This window comes from Clupea harengus, chromosome 1, assembly GCF_900700415.2.
Source record: "Clupea harengus chromosome 1, Ch_v2.0.2, whole genome shotgun sequence".
NCBI lineage: Eukaryota > Metazoa > Chordata > Actinopteri > Clupeiformes > Clupeidae > Clupea > Clupea harengus.
Window position 1 is genome coordinate 5,880,437 of NC_045152.1, and position 11,800 is coordinate 5,892,236.

Below are 11,800 nucleotides of genomic sequence, written 5' to 3' on the forward strand. Positions count from 1 at the left end.
AAAACTGAGCTCAGAAACTGAGGTCAGAACCTTGAAACAGGCTGTTTAGGCTGTAACTGATAAATCGAGAAGAACGCCTTAACATCTGTACCTTAGTACTAGCCTGACGATGTCATACTCATAATTCTAGTCAGAATATGAGTCTGATACCACTCCATTGGGCTGTGATTATGGGGCGTGTTTCAACCGAACCAGGAGAAAAAAAATGCCTCTTCGCTCAATTGGTTACCTACAACCAATCAGAACAACGTAGTGTGACCAGGGCCAGCTGATAAATTAAACTTTTACCGGATCCCGTAGGAAGGAAGGCAAAAACATCTTTTCGATTGACAAATGCCTTGATCGCGTTTCTCTGTTCCTCTTTCAAAATGAATGCACTGTCAATGTCCAAATGGACTTGAATCTATACATTTTAGCTCTCCAGCGGCAGCCATGTTTGTTGAAAACGAATTCAACCCGTGTGTTGCTGACGTGGTTGATTACGTTACTGTTGATCATCTGTCTATCATCGTATAAAGCCCGCCCTAGCAATTTGATTGGTCAAACCAGCTTCAGGTCGGGCATAATTTCTCCCCAATGGAGCAACGCCAGACCGAACTTCCTGACTTCAAATGTTGTGGGCGGGGCTAAGTTCGGTCTGGTATCCAGGCTACCTAGTACCCCAACATCTGTACCTCTTTTTTAAGTCAAACTTTCTGCCACGGTTACTGTAACTTTTTAAATAAAACGGACCCAACTGTGGCATCTTTGGCAACTACTCAATCTCCAAGACTGGCATGCTTGTAATAAATGGCTTGTAATAAATGGCTAATGAAAAATATCAGAATCTCTTTTTCTGTTGCTTTAACATTAATGGCTGCCCTTCTAAACTCTACCTTGAGCTAGACCATGGTCATGGACACATAGCTGGCCCTAAGTTCACATGAATATGTAAAGCACATGTCATACACTGGTATACAACACGCTCATTCTGCACCAACCCAAACTCTACTCTATGCATCATAGTTCAAACATCTGTAGCCAGGATGAGGGAGCCGCAACACAGGGCAGCTGTGGCCATACGCAGGCATGACATCATATGACCTACACCATATGCACACACACAGAGGCCTTTCACGGAGCACTGTGGCGGTGAAGAGAAGGCCTCTGTGTGCTCCTCTGCTAAAGCTCTCCCCTGTGTGACTGCGCTGTGCGGGGGCCACTAGGCCCAAACAAACACCAATTTAAAGGGGTTGGGTCAGGGTCGTGTCCTCACCTGTGCCCCTCTGGAGTAAGACCTGAAGATGGTGCAGAACCGGCCTTGGCCTGATGTGTCCCTGGAAAACAGAAAAACATGCGCATTAACACACACACACACACACACACACACACACACTTAGTGAGGATAGGCAGGCTGGGGCGATGTTGTTCTCCGTCTGTATTTATCACCCCCACCCTATCCCCAGTGAGTGAGAGTTTTTCCGACGCAGCTGTGGCAAACACAGAGCGGCTGGGGACCTACAGAGGCTGCACAGCGCTAGCTGGAGTGAGACGCAAGAAGACGATGAGTCACTGCACTGCCCCCCTTGCCAGCACAGCAGTCTCAGACAGGACAAACTAGTTCCTACACACACACACACACACACACATCAACATGCTTACTACTCTTAAACACAGCAGAGTCACTGTCTACTAATACCTCACAGAACTGGAAAAAGAGACGCTGGGAAAAAATTAAACTACAGCACAAACAAATGTATTCCCTTTCAACATTACAGTCTATAAGCCAGAAACAAAAATCTTTAATCTGTTCCATTTCAATCTCTCTTTGTTGATAGGGTCATTACGATGCACGCTGAGGTCGTACGGGAAAGGAATGGCATTGCCTGCCCCCTGCCACTGAGATTGTTTACAGTGCCTCTGGTTATCAGCGCTACCTGCCTGTGTGTGTGTGTGCGGCCTGGCCCCTGAGTGATTTAGGCCAAAGATAACAGGCCTGGAGGGCAGTCCGAGGCCGCTGGAGAGAGCTTAGCTCTCTGGTATGCGTGTGTGGCAAACGCATTAACAAATCAATGAACTCGCAACGGTTCTCAGGTCAGTAGGATCCAAACAACAACCTCTAAAGCGAATCAGAGTCTGTGAGCAAGTTCTCTTTTTCTTTCTTTCTCTCTCTCTCCTTCTTCTTCTATTATTATTTTATTATATTTATTTTTTTCTCTCCTCACTGACATGTCCTGCTTTTGTGTGCTTGTGATGAGGCAGCACTCCCTGAAGTGGAACAATAAGTGCTGCTATGCGGACGTCCTGGCGTATTAATGTGCTAATGGATGGCGAGAATGTTCTGGAATGTGAGCTACTCAAGTCTTGACTTCATCTAGCTGTGAAGGGCACTTCTCTGGCTCTACCCATTAGTTATCCACAACTACATGGCAAATATTCTCAGGAAGATGGATATGCACATTTGAGTACTTGTTTTTTCCCCCTCTGGAACCCATTATGGGTTATAAGCCGTGAAACCTATACTGTCATATGAGTTGACAACAGAAGTACTTTGCCATGTGAAAAAAAGTTATGTAGAATGTGTCTTCTTGTGATGTACCCAGACAAAGATTGCTGCCTCCCATTTGCACACCATATCATTTTAATGCGTATAATTTCCGTCCCTGTCTGGGAATGAGGCGGGGAGGGGTGGGAGGGGGTCTGTAGGAGAGAAGATCAGGCGACTGTGGGGGGGGGGGGGGGGGAGTGTGAGTACTCTCAGCTCCCAGATCTTTGACACAGACTCCGGTGATGCGTCATAAAGTTAAAAAAAATAGGTATTCTAATTCGCAGCAATGTAAAACGCATAAACAAATGTGTCACCTCTGTGTTTTTTTAAAAGGGAACATCACAGAAATACAATACGATATGTTGAGCGGGCATTGAATACCATCCACTGAAGTGGAAGTAATCAATACATGACACACGCCATGACACGTCTCATTACATAGGATTCAATCATTTTATGTCGGGGCCTTATGAGAAAGACATAGGCAGGTACAGGACGGTTCCTTCTGCTGATCAGAGCACTGAAAGTGATCACTAGTGACAGGCATCAATGGACATCAGAGTAAAGTCAAATGCCATGCGTGCAGGTGTGGGCCAGTGCTTGTTTCTCTTCCGGAAATTGCATTACTTTGGGTAAAACCTTGTTCATTAGTCTCTAGCAAATTGCATATCTTATGGACATCTTATGTACATGCAAAAACGTGTTAAGATCTATGTATATGCAACAAGCACAAACATGAAGACACACATATCTTAGATCCAGGCTGAACTTTGAGACACTCAGTATCTTACAACAAGACCAAAGACACATTGCAGTCAGAGGTCGTCTCTACCTACCAGAGCTCAAGTTTCACTCTCCTGCCGTCCAGCAGAATGGTGGTGGTCTTGTAGTCGATTCCTGCAGGGAAAGCAAGGAAAACAAGAAGTGAGGAAAGAAAGAGCTAAAGAAAGACAGCGGGGAGCGGGGAGGGGAGGGGAAGAACCTGCCACAGTCCTGCCAATGACCTACAGACATTCCCCAAGTTGGCTTGGCGCAGCAAGGGGGTGACTCACTTCAGCCGGCAAATGTGATTTTACGCCACTGCCTTAAGTGCAGAGTCGAGTCAAGGCCAGCTCTGCAGTGCAGTGATGTGCTGTGCTATGCGGTGGTAGGTAGAGCTATGCTGATTGCAGTTGGGACTTTTTTTAGACGGCGAAAGCCTCCCACCATAAGCTCTTAATATTAAGTGAATCGATTATTAGATCACAGAGACACGCCTGGCTGGCACTGTGTGGTGGAAGAGGAGAGAGGTGCAAAGTGTGCATTGATAGGGTAAACGCCTTCTGGTAGAGATGTCTCTTGCACTGTGTGTGTGTGTGTGTGTGTGTGTGTGTGTGTGTGTGTGTGTAGGGTGTGTGTGTGTGTCTGTGTGTGTGTAGGGTGTGTTTGTGTGTGTGTGTAGAGGGTGTGTGTTGTGTGTGTGTGTGTGTGTGTAGAGGATGTGTGTTGTGTGTGTGTGTGTGTGTATGGTATGTGTGTGAGTATGTGTGTGAGTGTGTGTGTGTGTAGGGTGTGTTTGTGTGTGTGTGTGTAGAGGGTGTGTGTTGTGTGTGTGTGTGTAGAGGGTGTGTGTTGTGTGTGTGTGTGTGTGTGTGTGTGTAGGGTATGTGTGTGAGTATGTGTGTGAGTGTGAGTGTGTGTCTGTGTGTGTGTAGGGTGTGTTTGTGTGTGTGTGGGTGTGTGTGTGTGTAGAGGGTGTGTGTTGTGTGTGTGTGTGTGTAAGGTATGTGTGTGAGTGTGAGTGTGAGTGTGTGAGTGTGTGAGTATGTGTGAGTGAGTGAGTGAGTGTGCGAGGGTGTGTGCGAGGGTGTGTCCACATGTGAGTGAACTTTCTCCAGATGAGATGGTTCACTTGTACATGCCACTTAAAGTAAGAGGCCATCATAAGAGGTAATAGGCGTCATCAGACATAAAACCCTAAAGTGGGACACAAGTCTTTCATCTTTTTCCGTTACTCTCTGTTGCTCACCCATTCATTCTCTCCCTCTGTCAAACACTTGCTCCCTCTCCTCCTTGCTCACACACACACACACACACACACACACACACACACACACACACGTATCTCTCCTTCCTTCTGTGTTGTCTCTGTGTGTCTCCAGAGGCTTCTTCCCTCCATGCCACTGCACAGAGCAGCAGGATGGGAGTTTCTTGCTTCAGCGCTGCTGCATCTCAGCTGCTCTGGATTGTTTTAAAACCTGTTTAGCATTTTAATGGCTTCTCTGCTGGCAACAAAAGCCCATTGTGCATCGCTTTTTTTTTTTCCTCCCCCCCCTTCTGCATAAGGCATGCAGCGACAGCCTGCCACTGTCATACTCACAAAACCAAATGAGCTTGTCTTATGTGCTGGATCATCTTTTCGCACACTCTAATAATCTGATTACCTGTAATGCTGACAGCCAGGAACAATGTGGACAAATGGTGAGGACACACAGCTGCCAAGCCCATTCGTCATGACGAGAAGAGTGTGGATGCAGTTGTTCATGCCCGCCCGCCCACCCACCTCCCCCTCCACATCACGGTCACCGATGCCAACACTAGCGCTCTCTCTCTCTCTCTCTCACACCACACACACACACACACACACACACACACACACACACACACACACACACACACACACACACACACACACAGACACACACAGATTGATGCAGGACACGCCCCCCATATCATCCCCTTCATCCAAGCCGTTTACTCTCCCCATGCAAAATCTGGCAGAAGCTGAGAGATTAAAAGGCATGGGGAGGATCAAAGATGAAAAATACAAAATGGAATTGGGGATGGTGAAAGGGGGAGACGGAGAGGGACACAAAATGAGAAAGAGAGGGCGAAAGAGAAACCAACACAGAGCAAGGCAGGATGAGGCAGCAGCCAAACAAGAGAAACACAAAGAGAAAATGCAGATTGGAAGAGAGTGAGACAGAGAAAGAGATATCTGATGGAGAATATACGGGGGAGACCACAGACAAGCAACAAGCAAAGGGACAGCCTCTTTTTGGCCAGACTCCTTCTTAAAGCTTTCATGACCTTGTGACAGAACAAGCCTGAGAGGAGGGAAGAGGTCCCAGCACATTGGGTTTGACAGACGCCTAGAGAACAACAGCAAACAGGATAGAAAACATAAGATGAAATGACAGAAGGAGTGGGAGAGAAAGAGAAGAAGAGAGTGAGAGTGAGAGAGACGGAGAGAGTGAGAGAGAGAGAGCAAGAGAGAGAGAGAGAGAAAGGAAAGATGTGCAGACGGGGAGAGCAGTGTCAGTGTTGAAGCCAGGCAGGAAGGCAGGCTTGCCCATCCTCCATTATTAAACATGCAGAAGAGAGGCTAATGAGGAGGAAACGGCTCTTGGCCTCAGCTTACACTTAAAAGGGAAGAGGGGGCTGGCATTTGATCCATGCTACCCATCTAATCATATCTCTCTTCCTCTTTTCCAAAAAGCCACACAACCAAACACACACTCCCTAATCCGTGACCGAGGGCTCGGTGCAGTTCACACACACACACACACACACACACAATGTTGCTCCCATCTCTTCCCAGAAAAGAGAAAACATTCACCATCATGTGGGTGGCTGATGCTAACATGTCCTCTCTCCCGCCCCCATGTTGTTTTTTTTGTGCTGCTGGTTGTTAGTCGGGCCGTGTTGATTCCACGTGTGGCCTGCCTCACAGTCAGAGCAGGGGTGGCAGGCAGCATCACTGCGGTGTGCAATTATCAACTCTGCACTGTGCTGCCAAGGCCCTCACTCTGGAATTACACACAGAAAAGCTACGTGAAGGAGGGGAGTGGGCAGACAGAAGGGCTCTGTGTGTTTTCTGTGTGTGTTTGGGGGGGGTTCAGAGCCGACAGTTCTGTGCTATTACCTTTTCACCACTTTCATCTAAAAGTTAATTTTCGGTGGGGGAGGGGAGGGTGATATTCAGAGCAGCCTGCCACACTGGCTATTCCTCAGTGCAGGCACACTTCTAGAGCACCGTCTCCAAAGCACTGCACAGCACATCACAGCACAGCACAGCACAGCACAGCACAGCACAGCACAGCACAGCACAACAGAGCAGACGGGAATCTTCTCAAAACCTCAACTCAAAAAGCCAGACCATTCTAATCTATCCAGTCCGTGATGTCTTGCACGGATTGCAGACAAACACAGAGAGGGCCCAGAAGGGTGTGGATATGATTGACAGGTGTGTTCTCTCAGGTGCACTGAAGAGGAAGCACACGCAGTCCCTTGGGGGAGGAACACTGGAAAGTCTGGTTTTAACGCCTTCCACCATTTATGAAGGTGTGGACCAGGCATGGATAGAAACTCATCTTCAAATATTACCTCTGCCGCCAGTGGTGCAACTGACGGATTGCAAACAACCTTGAAGGAATTTAAGGGCGAATAAAGTCAATTCCCATTTGACAGAATGTTTTCTCCAACAGTAGGATTTGGCAGCCACTAGAGGTTGTTTAGCTGCTCCAAAACACTGTTCTTGATCTGAGCTCAAGTTTTGGAGAAAAAAAACAACAAAAAAAAACACTGGGTTGCAACCAAGAAGGGAAAAAATGTATTACAGAGGGGAAAATGTCTGCATAATATCTTGCCTGCTTCCCTCTCTTGAAATATTTACACACGTGCCTTGCCTGAGCTTGAGGGAGAGCGAGAGGAAGAGGGAGAGTGAATCAATGCCAGTGAAGAAGCCTTGAGCATTCCCTGATTGAAAAAACAGCTTTGTGTTCCACATTTTTAATGAAGACTGGTGGCTTATGAAGCGCCTCATGTTTGCTGATTATTGTAAATCCCCTCAGAGTTTCTACGCAGTGATGGCCCTGATTGGATTTGGCAAGAGGAAGGGTTTTTGGAATCTCCTTTTAGTGGACCTCCCAAGCAATGATTAAAATGGCTAGCTGGAGACATCGGCGCAAGAGAAGGCCTAAAGAAATCCAGCAATGATTGCCTAATCTGAATTCTAACATTCCAGAACACACGGAATTACAAAATACCAAAAATCAGCCTTACACTTGAGGGTGTATTAACAGAAAAGGCAGTATCACCATCACCTATCAAATGAACCTCTGCATAGCCAAACTCCATTGCTCCACATGGTACCTATCTGCTAGCTGTAGGTTTGTGGGGGCTAAGGTCATGCATATTTCATCATAAACCCTGTCCAAGTTAAAAGGCTTTTCTCCTCTCCCTTTGATAGTATCCATCCATGGAGGAGAAGCAGTCAGCTGTTGGGTTGCTGGAAGGTAGGCAGCTTCTCATGTAATGTAGCCTGGCACAATCCCCCAGGGATGCTGCAGCAGAGAGAAGGGGCTGACTGTAAGCAGCCTAATTATGGCTCAGCATGCACGCATGTCTCCCTTCCTCTGCTGGTTCAAGCATGCTAGATTTGCCAGATCTGTAGGTTTGTACGCTCTGATCACCCGAGATATCACGCTGAGACAGAAACGTAAAGACAGCACATGCACGTCCACACACCCACACAGACAGACACAGCGACACACACACCAGCTGAATTTTGTCCACAAGGTGCACATCTTGTCCTGCAATCCTTTCCCAAAAGTTCTACTGAGCATCTAACATCTAAAATTCAGTCAATTCATATATTACATATTTAAATCCATAGCCTTCGGGAGAGGAGTAACAACTTCTTATTCCTCATCATAGTTTAGGTTTGCTTTTATGATCAGAAATGAATGCCATGATTTCTGATGTTTGGTGAAGTAGGAGAGTTTTGGAGCTGAACATTGTGTTAATCACTGCATTGGCAGCATTGCTGTGCTTCCATTTAATAAGTTAAGACCCGTTTTATCCAAACCTACTAATATAGGCTTTACAATCTAAACATAAACATAACAAATACCCAATACCTTAGCGACAACTGTAAAGCAACATAAACATGCTCCCATTGGTGACTATTGGCAAACCACAAGTGCTTAGAAGGCAGTGGGTCTTCTTCAGATGAGTCAACACTCTAAACAAAGTAACATTACGGTCATAATATGTTCATTCAGACAGATGGAAACAGGCTGGTTTGTCGAGGTATGTGTGTGGGCAATGTTTTGGTTTGGTTTACTTTCCTACGGTTGGGGGCCTTGTCTAGGTAACCTGAGTCACCCTGCAACAGCAGAAATGTTCTAAGAGAGCACTCTCTCCTAAACATGTGAAACTGTGGTAATATGAGGTTATGGTCATGCCATGTGTGTGCATGCGTGCATGTTTATGTTTTAACTGAATATGCACTTACCACTACTGTATGCATATGGAGATTCAGCCGATCCATCTTGAAGACTATCCAAAATCTCCCCCTTCCCAACGTCGCTGTCCCCCACCAGGAGGAATTTGAGGAGATAGTCGTAACTCTTCACAGGACTTCCCTGGGTAGTCATTCTCCCTCACATCTGAGCTCAAGTAAGTGGCAACAGAAATGGGGCAACAGAAATGATGCCAAGGATGTAAACCCCTGAGGTCTTTCGCGTTCCAGTCTACCTCATGAACCTTTCCAGCCAAAATAAGCTGGCTGGCAGGTGGCTTCAAATGACTTCAAGGTACAAGTTCTCTCGGTGTTGCAGGGCCAACTGACAATTACAGCTGGCAGTTTCGGACCTTTCAGTCTTTTAATGGTTAAAAACTATTTGGAGTAATTCACCAAACCAAACAATCTCAAAACAACGAAAAAAGTCACTCAAATCACACCAACTCATTACTATAGAATGCAAACTGCAGACAACGCACCAAGTAAGCTAGCCAGCTACCTTTCAATCTAACTTGTTTACACAGACACTGGCCATTTCTTCTAGCGTTTGTTCGCTAGCTAGGTCACGTTAGCCTAACTACAGCATTTGAAAGAGGTTTTTTCCTATCTCAATGCCATTTAGTACAAACGAACGGCATATGTTTCAAAAGAATAGCTCGATATGACAATGACAAAACATCTGCGCTTACTCTAAATATCAACTCGCTCTTTTGCGTCCACTAGCCAGCTAACTTTAGCTTGCTAACTAGAATGGTCCGAGGCTTCATTGTTAGCTTGCTAACGTTTGCTAATCTGTCAACCATTAACAAAGGGTCTATATTTGACTATCACCAATAATTCATACACAGGCGTTCCAACAACACAGGAATGTAGATAGTAACGATGTGTTTGCTAGCTGCCTATTGTTCTAAGTAATATGAACGGACTCTCAAGAAAGAAAACAGTTTTCCCTGCCAGATAGCTAGCTAGCATGCGCTTCCAATAACTAGAAAACTACCCCTAGCTTGCTATGTGGATCGGTAATGTAGCCAGCTTACGAAAGCTAACGTTACCTGTCAACTGCCAAGTCAATTTACAGGCAACATCTACCATACATTGACACTACATTCATGTCTAATGTGACATCAGTATTTCTATCTCCGGACAATACTTTCATAACACTTGCAGAAACACTGCCAACTCAGCTGAAAATATGTAAGGAAGCTAGCCAAGCAGCTAATAGTAACGTTAGTTCAGCAGACGACTGCACCCAGGCCCCTCTTTCTTTCCCCGGACAACAACGATTCAGAACTTCGCATGGGATATCCAGGAAGAGTCCAGAACGAGCTTGTCGCGTCCTCTCTTTTCTTCCACGTTTGGTCCCGTAACTCTCTTTTGTTCAGGTTGCATCAGAAGTGCTGAAACTATTTATTCTCGTCGTTATAAGACCACCTATCTCATATAACCAGGCATACTCCTAACCATGCATCCACTGTCAGACGTAGAATGTACTGCACTCAAGGCGCTTCAGTTTCTCCCACCCCTCAAAAAATAAGGGCCACCTCCTTTGCCTTGTAATTGGATACCACAATCACGTTTAATACTGTGATAGGTTAATAAGGAATTCAATCAAATTATATGCCAACGCATACAATGGGCACCTTTTAGATGAAATCCAGGCGGCAATATAGCTAAATACAGGTTGTTACAATGCGCTGACTTGCCATCTTTCATATTGGCCTATTCGATACATTTTTAACTTCCTGTCAACACAGAACTGGCAACGAAACAAATCAAAACAGTAAGGAGACACAGAAATGAATGAATTAACGATGTTACTTATCACAGGCTTTACAATTAATTAATTCTTTGCGAGATGAGTTTGTTTATTAACTCGTTTGCTCACAGAAGCATTTAGATCAACTTTACACTGACCCGGCCTGCCCCAATGTACAATGTGAACTTATCAGCATAGCAGTATAGCATTAAGCTTGTCTATATAAAAGTGAAATAGAAACCGATATTTCAGTACGCAGTATTTCAGTATTTAAGTATAACAGTCAAGTAGGCTACTCTTTCGGTGATAGCTGTGGGAATTGCTGCTCTTCCTATTTGTCTTGATCACAACTAACCCAGGAAGCCATGTGTATGACAGCTGTTTGGGGCTAGAGGTCAAAGCACTTTCAGGAAAATGTTGGAGAGATTATTCCCCTCCCTCAGAATAAATTAAAATGCAAATGGATATGAAGTCTTTGTGCAAGCCCATCCAGATCTGAGCCACGCAAGAGCCTCTTGGGGAGATGGGGGTGGGGACATCTGGACGTTATATACAGTTTTGTCAATGCTATGTAACCAGCCTACCCCACAAGAGTGTAAGCTGCCCAGGCGATTACCCTATTTTAATACCTTGATAGGTTTAGAGATGAAAAAATGAATTTTTTCCCCCATGGCTCATCGCCGTCCAGTAAGACTCAAGCTGTGGCATAAATGTCAGACTTTCACTAAATTAGACGAGACAATCCTCTGAAATATTTGTTTCCACTTCAAAAAAAGACAAATTCCCCACAACCCACTCTCATAATCTTATCAGAATGTTTGGTCAGAAAATTGTAGAGGTTAAAAGCTAATTCAAAAGGTTAAACAAAGTGACTGCTCTTTAGCAGCCACTGTTGGGTCACTGCGACCTAATATCGCCTAGCAATGCACTGCCACACTATTGTTGCATACAGTGCAGGTTTTCTATGGGACCATTAGTGCTGGGTCCTGCTGATGTGCAATGTCATCCATTGGTCTTCCAGTCCTGTCTCCATTCTCCACAGGTCAACTCTAGGGAACAGCACATCTGTCATCCCTCAGTCATATACCCTTACGAAAACACACACACACACACACACACACACACACACACACACACACACACACACACACACACACACACACACACACACACACACACACACACACACACACACACACACACACGTGTGCTTCAAGTGCAGGCACAGATG

General features: G+C 45.5%; 1 protein-coding gene across 1 annotated transcript in view; it reads right to left on the reverse strand.

The window, feature by feature from the left end:
- rab40c (RAB40c, member RAS oncogene family) overlaps positions 1–10,327 on the reverse strand; it is a 17,648-nt gene extending 7,321 nt beyond the window's left edge. The window contains exons 1-3 of the mRNA XM_012827206.3: positions 8,805–10,327; positions 3,364–3,424; positions 1,256–1,316 (exon numbers count right to left, since the gene is read on the reverse strand). Coding sequence (XP_012682660.1) covers positions 1,256–1,316; positions 3,364–3,424; positions 8,805–8,946 — 264 coding nt within the window. The 5' untranslated portion in view covers positions 8,947–10,327. The remainder of the gene's footprint in view (positions 1–1,255; positions 1,317–3,363; positions 3,425–8,804) is intronic.
- Positions 10,328–11,800: the final 1,473 nt, after the last annotated feature.